Source organism: Haliotis cracherodii, unplaced genomic scaffold (assembly GCF_022045235.1).
Source record: "Haliotis cracherodii isolate W230 unplaced genomic scaffold, xgHalCrac1.p SCAF_2, whole genome shotgun sequence".
Taxonomy (NCBI): domain Eukaryota; kingdom Metazoa; phylum Mollusca; class Gastropoda; order Lepetellida; family Haliotidae; genus Haliotis; species Haliotis cracherodii.
Genome location: NW_027266275.1, coordinates 67476323 through 67493529, shown reverse-complemented (window position 1 = coordinate 67493529; position 17207 = coordinate 67476323). Strand labels below are relative to the sequence as shown.

Here is a 17207-nt window from a genome sequence, read left to right as displayed (position 1 = left end):
TCTACTTTGTCATCTGTCAACTTCTGAGGAATGCCTATCAAACAACGCAAAGTAAATCGCCAACTGATTCACACCACAGAACAATGGAATAACCTTTTGGAATTTATGCTCAACATACAGACATAAAAATTAGAAACCTGTAGAGTATCCAAAATCCCTGCTCAGATGTTGGTTTGTGTCCCAGTCACGTGACATGATATATACAAACACTGGACTTTGGATTCAGCAGTCAGGGTGGCCCCTGAAAATGTGGATTTAATTACAGCTGCAAACCCCAGCTCGTCACATGGAGTAAACTATGTTTATAACAAACTCAAAGGGACCACTACTGTTAGTTTGTTGTAACCGTAGTAATGCCTCTTATGTGACCTTTGATGTGTGCTTCATAGGAAACTATCAAAGTACCAACGGATTGGCGCTACAATCGAGCCTGGAAATTCCAGCCTAGTTCGGCAAGGATGGGAACTGGACTATTATAGTCAGTTAATGCCCTTGCCTCAGGAAGATGATCTGTGAAGTATTAACAACAAAGCTCTCCTGGGTGCTTGTAGTTGACCTTCATAGACCCATAATGTGTGACCCTCAGAATATCACTAATGTTCTCAATCAACAAAACAATTTAAGTTCTCCATACACTTTACAATAGTTGTAGCGCTAACATCATCTTCTGTAAGAAGCCCCAGCCATGGTGTTGAAGCAGTTTGCGGTTCATTAATCTGCATCGTCATACTGCCCCGGTTCTTCTGGGAAGGTGACAGCTGATGTGTTCCGAGGGATGGACGGTGTGTGGAGATCAAACGCAAAGAAGAGTGTTTGAAGGTCCTTGGTGGGCTGGTGAGCCTCTGTCCATGTTGGGTGATGAGACACAGGTGGGGGATCTGAGAGCAAGACAGTACTCTCAATAACCATGGTAACATATACATTACATTTGGAAGCGTGAGTGTGAGTGAGTGAGGTTTTATGCCGCTTTTAGCAATATTCCAACATTATCACAGCCGGTGATGCCAGAAATGGCTTCACACATTGTACCCATGTTGGGAATTGAACCCAGGGTCTTCAGGATGACGAGCAAACGCTTTAACCACATTACCTTCAGCAAGTCCAGAGACATATCAGCCTGGCAAATATTGTGTTAGTTGTTTAACTCCACATTCAGACATAATCCAGCTATATGAAGACAGCTCGGAAATAATCGAATCTGGACCAGACAAACCAGCCATTGATATTATGTGCAACATTCCATGCCATGTCGATGTCGCACCTGATCCATTAAGTAGCCTCTAACAACCAGAACAGGTTTCTAAGGACCAATTCTAACCTGGAGTACCTCAGCGGTAGAAATTGGCTCTAGTCCTATAGTCTAAATAGTGCCTAATAGTTGAGGTATCATAAGGACAAATAGCAATTTGCTCTTTTTAAGGGTTTTGCTACATGTTATAATTATAAGGACTAGTGGACTAAAACTGTTAGTTTCTACCACTGAGTACCCAAGGGGAGACCCACACAGTCACACACCATACTGACCTGTGTTGCTGGAGAACTGCTCCTCTATTTCCTCATCCCAGTTCTCACATTCTCCACCAATTTCATCTTCCCGGACTGTTTCGGTCTGGGTATCGGCAGGTGCTTGTGAGGGGAGATCCCAGTTGTCTTCCTCGCTCCCACTGGCCGACCCCGAGTCTGAGGAGACACAGAATCAATGAGGACACCCAACTTCAGAATTTTATACTCATACTAAAACTGAAGGTTCCCAATGTTCCAGATTCAAATCACTGACCTCCAATAACCCAATTCTAAAGACAGAGAGTATAAGGAAAATATCAATGAAATCACCATCTTGAGCATCATCCTCTGCTGGAAAGTGCTTTTTGTCATTTTTTCTCAGAAGGCAAAGGAGTTAATTTTAGCAAATACCATGTAACAAAGACAAGGGACATAGCTCTAGATTTATAATGGAAGGAGTTTTTCTTCGACTTGTCGACGGATCGTTTTGATGAAATATTAATGTCAAATTGAGCACCAAAAGTTTTAAAGATGATATTCATAAAACAATGAGAAGCTCAAAATAAATATGAGCGCATGACGCATGGCCAAAATAGAACAGTGTAAATTTGGATTGATAATTTATCCAATATTGAAGGAAATAGGGTCAGTGGATCCAACCTAAAAAAACCTATAATGGCCAGTCTTACCATTTTTCGAGTAGCTAATGCAACAGCCGTCATCATCATCATCTTCCTCTTCACCTTCATCCCCCTCGCTGCTCCAGGCACCCTCACTCTCAGCTTCGTCACTTGCCACATTTGCAAATGTCTTATTCCGTGAAAGCCAATTCCGGAAAGCACTCTCTCCCCTGACAAACTTCTCCCGCTGCGTGGGCCCATCGTGAGATCGCCAGATGGACATGTTTCTCCGTGCAGCTAGTTCCAGCTGCTGCTCGCTGTACTTCTCAGAGTCCTCTTCCTGCCGTTCTTCCACTCCAGTAAGAGGCCAAGCATCAATAACCTGAAATACCAGGACCATTCAGAAGCATCTACAGTGTACCATCATACTGACAACTACTGACGCAAGAGATGTAACTGGAAGTATATTGTCTGCTTGGCCAGTATTGGACTACCCGAGCAGAAAGTCATATCTGTCTGTCTCTTAAACAGAAGTCTTCTAAAAAAAAGCACTCTGCAGTTTTATCGGGCTCAACAGTAGTTTCTTTCAGTGGCATTTAGAAGTTTGTGTGATGAAGAAAGACAAGTTCTATGGATAAACAACTTCTTTATTGCAATTAGTGCGACGTTTCGGTACTTGATAAAGGTGTTAGGATCTACACCGAAACGTTGCACTAATTGTAATAAAGAAGTTGTTCATCCATAGAACTTGTCTTTCTTCATCAGCAGTAGGGGGCACGGGTGGCCCAGTCGTCTAAGGCGCCGCGATTCGCTGTGCAGAGTTGCGTCCCTTGGGCACGCCAGAAACCTATGATTGTGGGTTCGAATCCCGGTTCGCCCCGATTATGTTTCTAGATTTGTCAGCACCATACCCGTGCTCGTGGGTTTCACCGAAGTGGTAAATGTCTGAGACCTGCATCACTTCGGGCTTTCCTCCCACATTAAGCTGACATAACTGGCGATATAACTGGAATACTGTTAAAAGCGGCGTTAAACCCAACTCATTCACTCACTTATTCATCAGCAGTAGTTGTTGAGGAAGTCTACCTGAATACAAACCACAAACCCACCTGAACTCTTACATTAAACAGGGGCGGTGGGACAGGGGCGCTGGGGTAGCCTAGTGGTTTAAGCATTCGCTGGTCACGCTGAAGCCCCGGGTTTGATTCCCGACATGGGCACAATGTGTAACCCATTTCTTGTGTCCCCTGTCGTGATATTGCTGGAATATTTCCAAAAAGCAGTGTAACCCATACTCACTGCCTCACTCACTACATTAAACAGTCTCTAGTACCATCACATTAACATGTACTGATAACTGAAGCAAAATTTCAGGTTAACCCACTATAACTATTACAACACGGTCCAGTAAAATTAGGGGAGGAAACCTTTTATTTTCACAATATTCTGAATATTGGACACTGCTGACAATCACACAAATTGTCTTTATTTTAACCTCTATGTACCCTCACACCTAAGTTCACCCTGATTTACAGTGTAGGGATATGTGACTGTACATAATGGAATGGAGTTCCCAAATTGAAATAAATACTGGAAGTATCTTACTGCACAGCATAACAATTGCTTTGTAATAAACCATTCCACTTATGACAAGGGTCACTGCAATATTAATACGAGTTCTCAGACATTCATGAATTCCATGAAAATATCGTTGATTGGTGTGAGTTTCTGTTGGGTAGTCACTCAAAGCAAATTTGGAGAATATTGAATCTGACTGGTTGATTAACAAATGCCTATAGACCTACTTTCAGTGCTTGGGAGAATTTCTGGCGGGTGGGCGAGGGTGTGAGGATATATTTATTTCACAATTTGTCAATAAAAATAATAATAATAATAATAATAGCAATAATGTAGCACCATGAGGATGCCTTAGGTTGTGGTTAACTTTATTAAATCACAATATGGATTATGATATTTATTATATACATCCCTAACACTTGTATAATGTTATCTGTACTGCTGTCGTGCACATGGTTAATACCCTCAACTTAATGTGGGTTTGTGATGAAAAGGTAACCAAACTCATGAGAATTAAGAAACAATTGAAAAAAGGTTTCTCAATTGTTCTCAAAGATCAATATAAATCTAATCATTAAATTTGGAATAAACACTGGCTATTGTTGAAATGGATATATTGATACATTTGGTAAGCATATTGGCCATATACAGGCAACTGAATCTCAACCACCACCACTATTACTATCTGTGGTCAATGGGAGATAACTCTGTCTCACAAGTCTGACCTGAGCAATGACAAGTAAGCAGCTAGTTTCCACAGATAACATCCCACACTATCCAGTCCACCCTACTATTCTATAGGCTCACCTCAATGTGGTGTCAGTCCACCCTACTGTTCTATAGGCTCACCTCAATGTGGTGTCAGTTCACTATACTATTCTATAGGCTCACCTCAATGTGGTGTCAGTCCACCCTACTGTTCTATAGGCTCACCTCAATGTGGTGTCAGTTCACTATACTATTCTATAGGCTCACCTATGTGGTGTCAGTCCACCCTACTATTCTATAGGCTCACCTATGTGGTGCCAGTCCACCCTACTGTTCTATAGGCTCACCTATGTGGTGTCACTCCACCCTACTATTCTATAGGCTCACCTCAATGTGGTGTCAGTCCACCCTACTATTCTATAGGCTCACCTATGTGGTGTCACTCCACCCTACTATTCTATAGGCTCACCTCAATGTGGTGTCACTCCACCCTACTATTCTATAGGCTCACCTCAATGTGGTGTCAGTCCACCCTACTATTCTATAGGCTCACCTATGTGGTGTCAGTCCACCCTACTATTCTATAGGCTCACCTCAATGTGGTGTCAGTCCACCCTACTATTCTATAGGCTCACCTCAATGTGGTGTCAGTCCACCCTACTATTCTATAGGCTCACCTCAATGTGGTGTCAGTCCACCCTACTATTCTATAGGCTCACCTCAATGTGGTGTCAGTCCACCCTACTGTTCTATAGGCTCACCTATGTGGTGTCAGTCCACCCTACTATTCTATAGGCTCACCTCAATGTGGTGTCAGTCCACCCTACTATTCTATAGGCTCACCTCAATGTGGTGTCAGTCCACCCTACTATTCTATAGGCTCACCTATGTGGTGTCAGTCCACCCTACTATTCTATAGGCTCACCTCAATGTGGTGTCAGTCCACCCTACTATTCTATAGGCTCACCTCAATGTGGTGTCAGTCCACCCTACTATTCTATAGGCTCACCTCAATGTGGTGTCACTCCACCCTACTATTCTATAGGCTCACCTCAATGTGGTGTCAGTCCACCCTACTATTCTATAGGCTCACCTATGTGGTGTCAGTCCACCCTACTATTCTATAGGCTCACCTCAATGTGGTGTCAGTCCACCCTACTATTCTATAGGCTCACCTCAATGTGGTGTCACTCCACCCTACTATTCTATAGGCTCACCTCAATGTGGTGTCACTCCACCCTACTATTCTATAGGCTCACCTCAATGTGGTGCCAGTCCACCCTACTATTCTATAGGCTCACCTCAATGTGGTGTCAGTCCACCCTACTATTCTATAGGCTCACCTCAATGTGGTGTCAGTCCACCCAACTATTCTATAGGCTCACCTCAATGTGGTGTCAGTCCACCCTACTATTCTATAGGCTCACCTCAATGTGGTGTCAGTCCACCCTACTGTTCTATAGGCTCACCTATGTGGTGTCACTCCACCCTACTATTCTATAGGCTCACCTCAATGTGGTGTCAGTCCACCCTACTATTCTATAGGCTCACCTCAATGTGGTGTCAGTCCACCCTACTGTTCTATAGGCTCACCTCAATGTGGTGTCACTCCACCCTACTATTCTATAGGCTCACCTCAATGTCGTGCCCCCTACTGTTCTATAGGCTCACCTCAATGTGGTGTCAGTCCACCCTACTATTCTATAGGCTCACCTCAATGTGGTGTCAGTCCACCCTACCGTTCTATAGGCTCACCTCAATGTGGTGTCACTCCACCCTACTATTCTATAGGCTCACCTCAATGTGGTGCCAGTCCACCCAACTATTCTATAGGCTCACCTCAATGTGGTGCCAGTCCACCCTACTGTTCTATAGGCTCACCTCAATGTGGTGTCAGTCCACCCTACTATTCTATAGGCTCACCTCAATGTGGTGTCACTCCACCCTACTATTCTATAGGCTCACCTCAATGTGGTGTCAGTCCACCCTACTATTCTATAGGCTCACCTCAATGTGGTGTCAGTCCACCCTACTATTCTATAGGCTCACCTCAATGTGGTGTCAGTCCACCCTACTATTCTATAGGCTCACCTCAATGTGGTGTCAGTCCACCCTACTGTTCTATAGGCTCACCTATGTGGTGTCACTCCACCCTACTGTTCTATAGGCTCACCTCAATGTGGTGTCAGTCCACCCTACTATTCTATAGGCTCACCTCAATGTGGTGCCAGTCCACTATACTATTCTATAGGCTCACCTCAATGTGGTGTCAGTCCACCCTACTATTCTATAGGCTCACCTCAATGTGGTGTCAGTCCACCCTACTATTCTATAGGCTCACCTCAATGTGGTGTCAGTCCACCCTACTGTTCTATAGGCTCACCTATGTGGTGTCACTCCACCCTACTATTCTATAGGCTCACCTCAATGTGGTGTCAGTCCACCCTACTATTCTATAGGCTCACCTCAATGTGGTGTCAGTCCACCCTACTGTTCTATAGGCTCACCTCAATGTGGTGTCACTCCACCCTACTATTCTATAGGCTCACCTCAATGTCGTGCCCCCTACTGTTCTATAGGCTCACCTCAATGTGGTGTCAGTCCACCCTACTATTCTATAGGCTCACCTCAATGTGGTGTCAGTCCACCCTACCGTTCTATAGGCTCACCTCAATGTGGTGTCACTCCACCCTACTATTCTATAGGCTCACCTCAATGTGTTGCCAGTCCACCCAACTATTCTATAGGCTCACCTCAATGTGGTGCCAGTCCACCCTACTATTCTATAGGCTCACCTCAATGTGGTGTCAGTCCACCCTACTATTCTATAGGCTCACCTCAATGTGGTGCCAGTCCACCCTACTATTCTATAGGCTCACCTCAATGTGGTGTCACTCCACCCTACTATTCTATAGGCTCACCTCAATGTGGTGTCAGTCCACCCTACTATTCTATAGGCTCACCTATGTGGTGTCACTCCACCCTACTGTTCTATAGGCTCACCTCAATGTGGTGTCAGTCCACCCAACTATTCTATAGGCTCACCTGTGGTGCCAGTCCACCCTACTATTCTATAGGCTCACCTCAATGTGGTGCCAGTCCACCCTACTATTCTATAGGCTCACCTCAATGTGGTGTCAGTCCACCCTACTATTCTATAGGCTCACCTCTATGTGGTGTCAGTCCACCTACTATTCTATAGGCTCACCTCAATGTGGTGTCAGTCCACCCTACTATTCTATAGGCTCACCTGGATGATGGAGGATTCAAGGCCAGTTAGGTCCTGGCGAGGTCGGCCCCTCCAGTTGTCCTTCAAGGAGGGATCCCGTGGGGGGTACTTGGACTGCCGCACCACCATCGGAACCTCGTGACGGGGCATTCCAAGCTTGTTCTGTAACCATAGAAACAAAACAAAAACCTTTACCAATAAACAATACCCAGGATCTACAGTTTATACACAGGAAAAGGCAAACATATAAGATATAAGAATTATGACACAATTCAGACATGAATAATCTTGGCGACAGCACAAATATTTACAATTATTGACAAACACTTCATGGTTGTTTCTTAAACAACTATTATCAAATAACCAAAAAATACATTTTTTTAAAGAGAAAAATCGGCATAACGAGGGATCAGAATGTTCAATGTTTCATCAGAGTGGCCAGAATTAGCAAAGAAAATATTTTCACAAATTTTCAGATTGGTGTGAACATTAACGGGTGACCCAATACCTGTAAAAAAGATGGAAGTTTGAGAACTAAAAGGCCAAGGAACCAAGCCAATCTTGCTTACAACTTGCAGGTTCTTCCCAATAACCAAGCCTGTGGCAACCTGAAACGTTGGAGGTTTTTGGTTCTGACGGAGGATGAGATATAGTGAGAACAAGAAGATCCATGGCAGATTTGTGTTTAGGGTAAATCTTACTTAGTTCCTTATTGTGACAGATCATTCAGATATATGAAAATAGTGGTACTTTTCTGTACATGCTGAAAGGCCTTTAGTTCTCTTTGTTACAGATTCAGACATATTGGACTCATAACAGAATGTTCTTCAAGCTTTTCAAAAGATTCCATCAGGATGTTTTAAAAATTCGAACAGATATATTGAGATAATTTACTTGAGAGGGGGACTTGCTGGGACAATTCAAAGCATTACCGGTATCCATTTTCAAGCAGAATTTAAATTCATGACTTTTTCAAGATAGATTTACAAACTTGTAGCATTTGCAACCTGTGCAAACCCAGAGGAAGTTAAGAGTTTGTATAAATATCACCACCCAAGCTCGCCACCCAAACTCCTAATCTAAAACTCTGAAGATAGATTGCCCCAAGGTTTAAGACAGGAAATGGGATACACAAGACAGACCCACAAGAACAATCAACAGGAACAGCATCCCCTGATCAGTTGATGACGTTGGCTTTGTTATGACCTCATGTACATCATCCGAAGCATAGTGTCATGTGACAATGGGTGCCTAGGTGTCTAGGTGCTTCAACAATGTGCTACCATCATCTCACAATAGACTGGTGTACTTCTGACATGACCTAGCCACTTCAGCCCTGCACAGAATGACTCCAGGAGGACACCTACCTCGTCAATGTCCAGTCTGACTAGATGGTTTAGGTGTTGGAGACAGGACGGCACATGGGCTAACAAGTTGTTGAAGAGATCAACAACATGACACCAGGAGGGCACTTACCTCATCAATGTCCAGTCTGACTAGATGGTGAAGGGTTGGAGACAGGACGGCACATGGGCTAACAAGTTGTTGAAGAGATCCACAGAATGACACCAGGAGGGCACCTACCTCATCAATGTCCAGTCTGACTAGATGGTTAAGGGTTGGAGACAGGACAGCACATGGGCTAACAAGTTGTTGAAGAGATCCACAGAATGACACCAGGAGGGCACCTACCTCGTCAATGTCCAGTCTGACTAGATGGTTAAGGGTTGGAGACAGGACGGCACATGGGCTAACAAGTTGTTGAAGAGATCCACAGAATGACACCAGGAGGACACCTACCTCATCAATGTCCAATCTGACTAGATGGTTAAGGTGCTGGAGACAGGACAGTACATGAGCTAACAAGTTGTTGAAGAGATCCACAGAATGACACCAGGAGGACACCTACCTCATCAATGTCCAGTCTGACTAGATGGTTTAGGTGTTGGAGACAGGACAGTACATGAGCTAACAAGTTGTTGAAGAGATCCACAGAATGACACCAGGATGGCACCTACCTCATCAATGTCCAGCCTGACTAGATGGTTAAGGGTTGTAGACAGGACAGTACAGGAGCTAACAAGTTGTTGAAGAGATCCACAGAATGACACCAGGAGGACACCTACCTCGTCAATTTCCAGCCTGACTAGATGGTTAAGGTGTTGGAGACAGGACAGTACATCAGCTAACAAGTTGTTGAAGAGATCCACAGAATGACACCAGGAAGACACCTACCTCATCAATGTCCAATCTGACTAGATGGTTGAAGTGCTGGAGACAGGACGGCACATCAGCTAACAAGTTGTTGAAGAGATCCACAGAATGACACCAGGAGGGCACCTACCTCATCAATGTCCAGCCTGACTAGATGGTTTAGGTGCTGGAGACAGGACAGTACATCAGCTAACAAGTTGTTGAAGAGATCCACAGAATGACACCAGGAGGACACCTACCTCATCAATGTCCAGCCTGACTAGATGGTTAAGGTGTTGGAGACAGGACAGTACATGAGCTAACAAGTTGTTGAAGAGATCCACAGAATGACACCAGGAGGGCACCTACCTCATCAATGTCCAGCCTGACTAGATGGTTTAGGTGTTGGAGGCAGGACAGTACAGGAGCTAACAAGTTGTTGAAGAGATCCACAGAATGACACCAGGAGGACACCTACCTCATCAATGTCCAGCCTGACTAGATGGTTTAGGTGTTGGAGACAGGACAGTACAGGAGCTAACAAGTTGTTGAAGAGATCCACAGAATGACACCACCAAGACACCTACCTCATCAATGTCCAATCTGACTAGATGGTTGAAGTGCTGGAGACAGGACGGCACATCAGCTAACAAGTTGTTGAAGAGATCCACAGAATGACACCACCAAGACACCTACCTCATCAATGTCCAGCCTGACTAGATGGTTTAGGTGCTGGAGACAGGACAGTACAGGAGCTAACAAGTTGTTGAAGAGATCCACAGAATGACACCACCAAGACACCTACCTCATCAATGTCCAATCTGACTAGATGGTTGAAGTGCTGGAGACAGGACGGCACATCAGCTAACAAGTTGTTGAAGAGATCCACAGAATGACACCAGGAGGGCACCTACCTCATCAATGTCCAGTCTGACTAGATGGTTGAAGTGCTGGAGACAGGACGGCACATGGGCTAACAAGTTGTTGAAGAGATCCAACGTCTTCAGCTGAACAAGTTTCTCAAAGGATTCTGGCAACTCGGCAATCTAAAATATGAAGGTTATATATCTGCCTCATGATAATATCATCAATATTCCTCACTAGCTATTCTACATTTGACTTGGTGAAATGATTATGGCAGTAATAATGGATTGAGTTTGACCAAGCTTTATCGAAGTTAGTTATTTCTTCTCCTCGCTTTGCTTATGACGCAGGTTCAGTTGTCATGGAAGCATGTGACATCACAGCATTAGTACAAGGTCTATTAGTTGCCATGGAAACATATGACATCACAGCATTAGTACAACATCTGTAAGTTCCTATGGAAGCATATGACTTCACAGCTATAGTAGAAGGTCTGTGAGTTGCCATGGAAACATGACATCACAGCATTAGTATGTATGTGAGTTGTCATGGAAACATGTCACTGCTTTAGTACACAGTCTGTGAGTTGCCATGGAAACATGACATCACAGCATTAGCACAATGTCTGTGAGTTGCCATGGAAACATATGATGTCCCAGCATCAGTACAAGTACTGTGAGTTGTCATGGAAGCATATGACATCACAGCATTAGTACAAGGTCTGTGAGTTGTCATGGAAACATATAACATGACAGCATCAGTACAAGGCCCATGGTACATACCATGTTATTGTCCATCCTGAGATCTACTAGCGCTGTGAGCTGCCCGAAGTTGGATGGAAGCAGCTGGAGGTGGTTCTTGGACAGGAGGCAGATCCTCAGGGACCGCAGGTTCCCAAACGAGTCAGGCAACTCATGGAGCATGTTCTGGCCTTGTAGGGAGGAAGAAATGAACAAATAAAGATGGAGAGCAATTGAGCTTTAAAGAATCACTATTAAAGTATTAACATGATTAGTTTGAATAAATGCATTTATTCAATTTCAGGATTTTTGTAAGTGTATGACCTCGGGGATTATGTATCTTTTACATACCAAACCCTTTTTATTCTTATTTCATATACCGGAGACAGTACAAACTGTGGCTGAGTCTGATTAGCATTACCATAAATCGTGGAGATCAATTACCATAATTACCATGATTACAATGAGTATTATTATCATTATTACAATGCCCGTTGATTACCATGATTAATGACTGTATTATCTTTCTCCGATAAAACAAGAGTACCACAGGTACATAGATATAGTTTTATTTCCATAAATAACCACTCGCAGTGGTACATGGACATACATCATGTACATGCAAGAAAGTCATTTGATTAACAGGGACAGAGTATGAGAGTATACATTAGAATGTTTTAAGCATACAGGAGAACAAATCTGCTGAGGTTTCTTAGCACTGAGACTTAAGGAGTACTTTAGAGACTTTACTTTATGGTAATTAGGCTTGACATAATAGTACTTTTTAAGAAAGCGCAGATGATCAGTTTCCAAATGTGTACACTCAAACAAGTAGTGAAACTTGTCTTCGACAGTAATAATACAAAGTGTCAAATCCTATCAACATAGGGTAAATCTATCTACCGTCCCCTCTCAACAGGTAGAGAGTGATTGTTGGTTCTAAACTTAGTCAACAGCTGGTCAATGGTAACAAATTCATATTATTTTTTATAGATATAGGGTTCAAGGCCAAATTCTGGTTTGATACAAGAGTAAAACTTTCTTCTTGATGAAACACAGAAACTCTTCACAGTTATCACTGCTTGTTCGGAGAGCCGTCTCTCGTACGCGTAATGGCGCTGTGGGACGACTTGTTTACCAGTTGCGAGCAGTTTGAGGAAAGTAGATATGTTTCAACGCACTGGCACATAGGTGTGCGTTCGTGTGCCCGAAAAAGTAAATATATGTTGTTACACTACGACAAATAAGCTTTAAGAAAATACTGAAATGTTTCTGAAAAATATGCACATAGGAGAAAATCGCTGTCCAAAATCCCCAAATTTGACTGTTTTAATTTACTTTGCAATATTTTATGTCGTTCGATACCAAGCATTACTCATTATTTCACAGAAATACTTTGTTTTCCAACAATTTTACTTCCACCTAAAAATATATTACCCACTGCAAAATTGTTTTCCTGATACGTGATCAAAATACATTTCCTCCTTGTTCTAACCACGAAACTACGCGCTAAATAAATATCGTGTATATTATACGCATCATTCTGATTCAGACACATTTAGTGTAACAAGACGGATGTTCCGATTCAACATTTTAGTCAGGCATCGGTTACCTCCCTTTATCGGCTTGTCGACCAGTCACTTGTACGCGAGACGGTTCGCACAGTTTCGAAGAAAGTAAACATGTTTCAACGAGATGGAAAATGGGTGTGCGTTGGTGTGCGTGAAATAATTTATATATTTTGTAACTCTACGATGAATACGCTTTAAGAAAATACGTGTTAGTTTCTGAAAATATGTACATAGGAGTAAATCGCTGTCAAAAACACAACATTTTGCTCGATTTTTCTCCCAATTTGACCGTTTATTATTTTTCTTATGACATTTTTTTCATGTCATTCGATAACTAGTAGAATGATCAATAACTGTACTTAATTTTGTTTTATTATTTTCACAAATAACGCTTGTAGAGACATTTTTGTGCAACATGCAGAAATCCATGGTCCACTGACAGGCCGTCACGCATACGAGTGACCCCCTCTCAGGTGGTCACTTGTACGCGAGATGGGAGAGCCGTCTCGCATACACATTACGTCCTCTACTGGTTATTGTTAACAATGTGGACTATGTAAACTGCTCTCACTGGTATGTATTGTTTGGTTAATTCATTGTACAGAAGCTTGCCTTCATTCAGTTCTGGGATTCAGATTGGTTATTTTCTAGGATAATGAGAACATGATCATTATTAAAACATGCTTGTTGACTCCCAAACCATAAATCACTAATGTGATGGCACATAGCAACAACTATCCTAATCACAATCATGACAATAGGCATGATATAATAAACAATCACAGTTGTTTCCTCTTCTAACAACGTTAACAACATACTACTTACTAATCATCTTATTAAATAAATGCAAAATGACAACATCATTAGTTTGATACACATATTGTATCAGCAAGTCGGAAACCCCAAACATACCAAGATCTAGGAACTCCAGATTAACCAGATTTCCAAAGTCTTCAGGCAGTTCTTGTATTTGGTTCTCGTCAAGATGAAGTTCCTTGAGATTCACCATCTGACAAAAGGTGATCGGCAACTGCGATATCCAGTTACCATTCTGAAAGTTCCGTCGTTCCAGTTCATCAATAACACTTCCAAGATGCAAAGTCTCTAACTCTGTTAACTCTCCTATCGAGTTCGGTAATGAGGTCATGAAATTACCACTCATGTCTAACACCTTCAATCGATGGTTTGTTTGACCAAATGTTTCAGTGACAGCCTGGTGACTCAGCTTATTGTCTTTCACTGACACTTCTAAAGCCTGCGGTAGCTGGGACATCCAGTCAGGTAACTCTCCAATCAAGTTGCAGTCTGCATAAAACTTCCTCAGTGTCTGACTAGAGTTAAAATACTTTGGCAAGTGTTCGATTTGGTTTCCTGATACATCTAGAAATTCAATACTTTTCAATTCACCAAAATTGTCTGGAAGTCTTTCAATTTGGTTGTAGCTCAGATTAAGAATTTTCAAGTTTTTCAACTTTCCAAATCCTGATGGTAGGGATGTCAACTTGTTTGTATTACTTTCAAATGTTTGCAAATTTTCAAGAAGTCCAAATGTCTTTGGAAGGTGTGACAAACTGTTCTCATCAATGGTGAGTGATTGTAAGGCATTGATCTCACCCAAGTCATCAGGCAGCTTTTCAACACTATTTCCAGTCAGTCTTAATATTCTCAACCTCTTCAAACTACACACAGAATCTGGAATAAACTCCAGACAATTTTCATTCAGATGAATCTCCTCTAGACGTAGGAGAGATCCAATGCTATGTGGCAATGTCTTCAACTGATTACCATTCACAGACAGAATCCTCAAGTTTGGAGCACCCTGCCCAATACACTCGGGAAGAGATGTGAGATCATTGAAATCTAGAGTAAGTACAGCGAGTCTATCATTGAGGGCTGTGTCAGACAAGTGTTCAAGGCTTGTGGAAGACAGATCTGCCTCACCGTCAGCCTCCCCATCATCGTCAGCCTCCCCATGACCATCACAGACACCATTGGTAAGGTTAGCAAGGTCAGGTGTCTCCTTGCTCGGATCTACAAACTGTTTATGTTCTTTATGTTCTGGGGACACTGGTTGCCAGTCTTCAAACCTGTCTCTGTCTGGTGTCAGACTTTGTGAAGGTATATCTCTAGAGTTGTCCATGGCGGTGGAATGTTGAGGGTGAACCTGTTACTTTGGTTCACATGTTGCCATCCCCACAAGGGTCTCCAATCTCACAATGTCTTCTTTTATGTTCCTCCAAAGAAATCCAAACCCAAATCTGAAAATCAGGACAACAGGCTTTAGGAAATCATCATTTTAATTTTGTTTTTCTTTTCCCAATACAAAATAGTGTAATCAAGCATCATTATGCCAACTTCACACGAACTACAGGAACCAAGGGTATCCATCCAGAGCTCCAGATAAGCTTTTGGTGTTGTGGGTATTTTACCCATGCATTTTAAAATCATTGGGTATCAGTAATTCTATCTGGGTATTCAAATTTCTGTTACCCACTAGTTTTTACACATGTGGGTATTTAAATCAAATATTTAAAAACACTATTCATCTAGTCCCTGCAAACTGGTGTCATGTGGGTTCGAGAGCTTTATAGGACTAAAAAATACCATGATACTTCCCAACGAAAGTGATGGCAAATGATCATGATGTAACTCTGTCATCGTGGAGTTTGGCAAGGTTGACGGAATGCCCGTTTATAATTTCAAAATAAGTTGCTGATTTGCTAATCGAATACGCGGGGTTACTTCACAATATTTTGATGATACGCACAAGTTTTATTTTTGTAGCGTATCTGTTATGTTCGTTGCATATTTGATATGCTTGGATTATATTTTACTGCATTTCTGATGCGTATTTTACGCAGATACGCAGCTTATCTGGAGCTGTGTCCATCATTATGTCACAGGATTGTACACACAACTTTCCTCCATCAACCGTGGAGACACACAGGTGATTTTAAGTGTCATCATCATTTATAACCAACCAATCAACACACAGCCTGGTTCAAGTGAGAGGAAAATCCGCTCAGAATGAGGAGTACACCGGCAATATTGCTTTGTGGTCACCTAATATCAATCCTACACACTGCCTGAATATCAGTGAGTGAAGTGAGTTGTGTTTAACGCCGCTTTTAACAGTATTCCAGTCATATCACGGCATGTCAGCTAAATGTAGGAGGAAAGCCTGAAGTGATGCAGGTCAGGTTATATATGTTTACCACTTTGGTGAAACCCACAAGCACGGGTATGGTGCTGACAAAACTAGAAACATAATTGGGGCGAACCAGGATTCAAACCGACAATCATAGGTTTCTGGCATGCCTAAGAGACGCAACTTTTCACAACAAATTGCGGCACCTTAGACAACTGGGCCACCCCTGCCCCCCTTGAATATCTGGGTCTGCCAACCCCCTTTCTATCCAGTAGGTAGGATTTGGGAGATTCAGAGTGTGGCACTCGGGACGCAAATATAATTGTATTTGGAATGCAGAGTCAACATTTAAAAAAAGCACATGCAGTATGTAAACATTTTCTTTACATTTTATATTCATAATTTGATTAGAAGCCAGTGTTTATCAAAGTCTATATTACAAAATAAACATGCTTTGGTCATATTAAGCCAATTACTCTCCTTGCGGCCATCCGGGTACCTCCGCCCCTTGTCACATCTTACACAGTCCATTCATATATTTTTCAGCTGTTTCATTTTGGATGAATCTACACATTTAGATAAACATGTCAGGAAATGTTTAACCTTCTTTGAGAAAATAACCTAAAACATGAAAAACTATTTCCATTTGTGTAATTATTTTCCACATGCTGTCATTGAAGCCCACCAAATAGTTTTGATGTGAAAAGCTGTCTTTTCATGCACCTCACTGTCACAGTTGTAGTTATATACATATATAGTTATGCAAAACAATATGTAAAGTGAACCGAAAGGTTTGCGATAGACTCTTCTTTTATTTTAGAATATGTGCATTTGGTTACAAACAAGAGGAAATTCAGGTCACGTGATAAACCTACATCCGCGGTTTGGTCAATGAGCAGAAACTTTTCTCGCAGATTAAGGCAAGCAGAGCCAAGTAAGCTCAGAGGTAATCGGCTATTGTTTACAAACAATGCCACAGAATGGTCAATGTACTGTCCCTTTAAACAACAAACAAACTAATACATAGCTTTGATTCATGCCTTATTACATTCT

The 17207-nt window shown here is 42.3% G+C and overlaps 1 protein-coding gene across 1 annotated transcript; it reads right to left on the bottom strand.

Moving 5' to 3' along the window:
* Window positions 1–711: 711 nt before the first annotated feature.
* LOC139469476 (leucine-rich repeat protein lrrA-like) lies at window positions 712–15197 on the bottom strand. Its single transcript, XM_071251658.1, has 7 exons — window positions 13919–15197; window positions 11478–11626; window positions 10746–10877; window positions 7660–7800; window positions 2193–2505; window positions 1525–1680; window positions 712–878 (listed from the first exon to the last, which is right to left on the bottom strand). Exons 1-7 carry the CDS (start codon window positions 15144–15146, stop codon window positions 712–714), a joined length of 2286 nt encoding a protein of 761 aa, XP_071107759.1. The 5' UTR covers window positions 15147–15197.
* Window positions 15198–17207: the final 2010 nt, after the last annotated feature.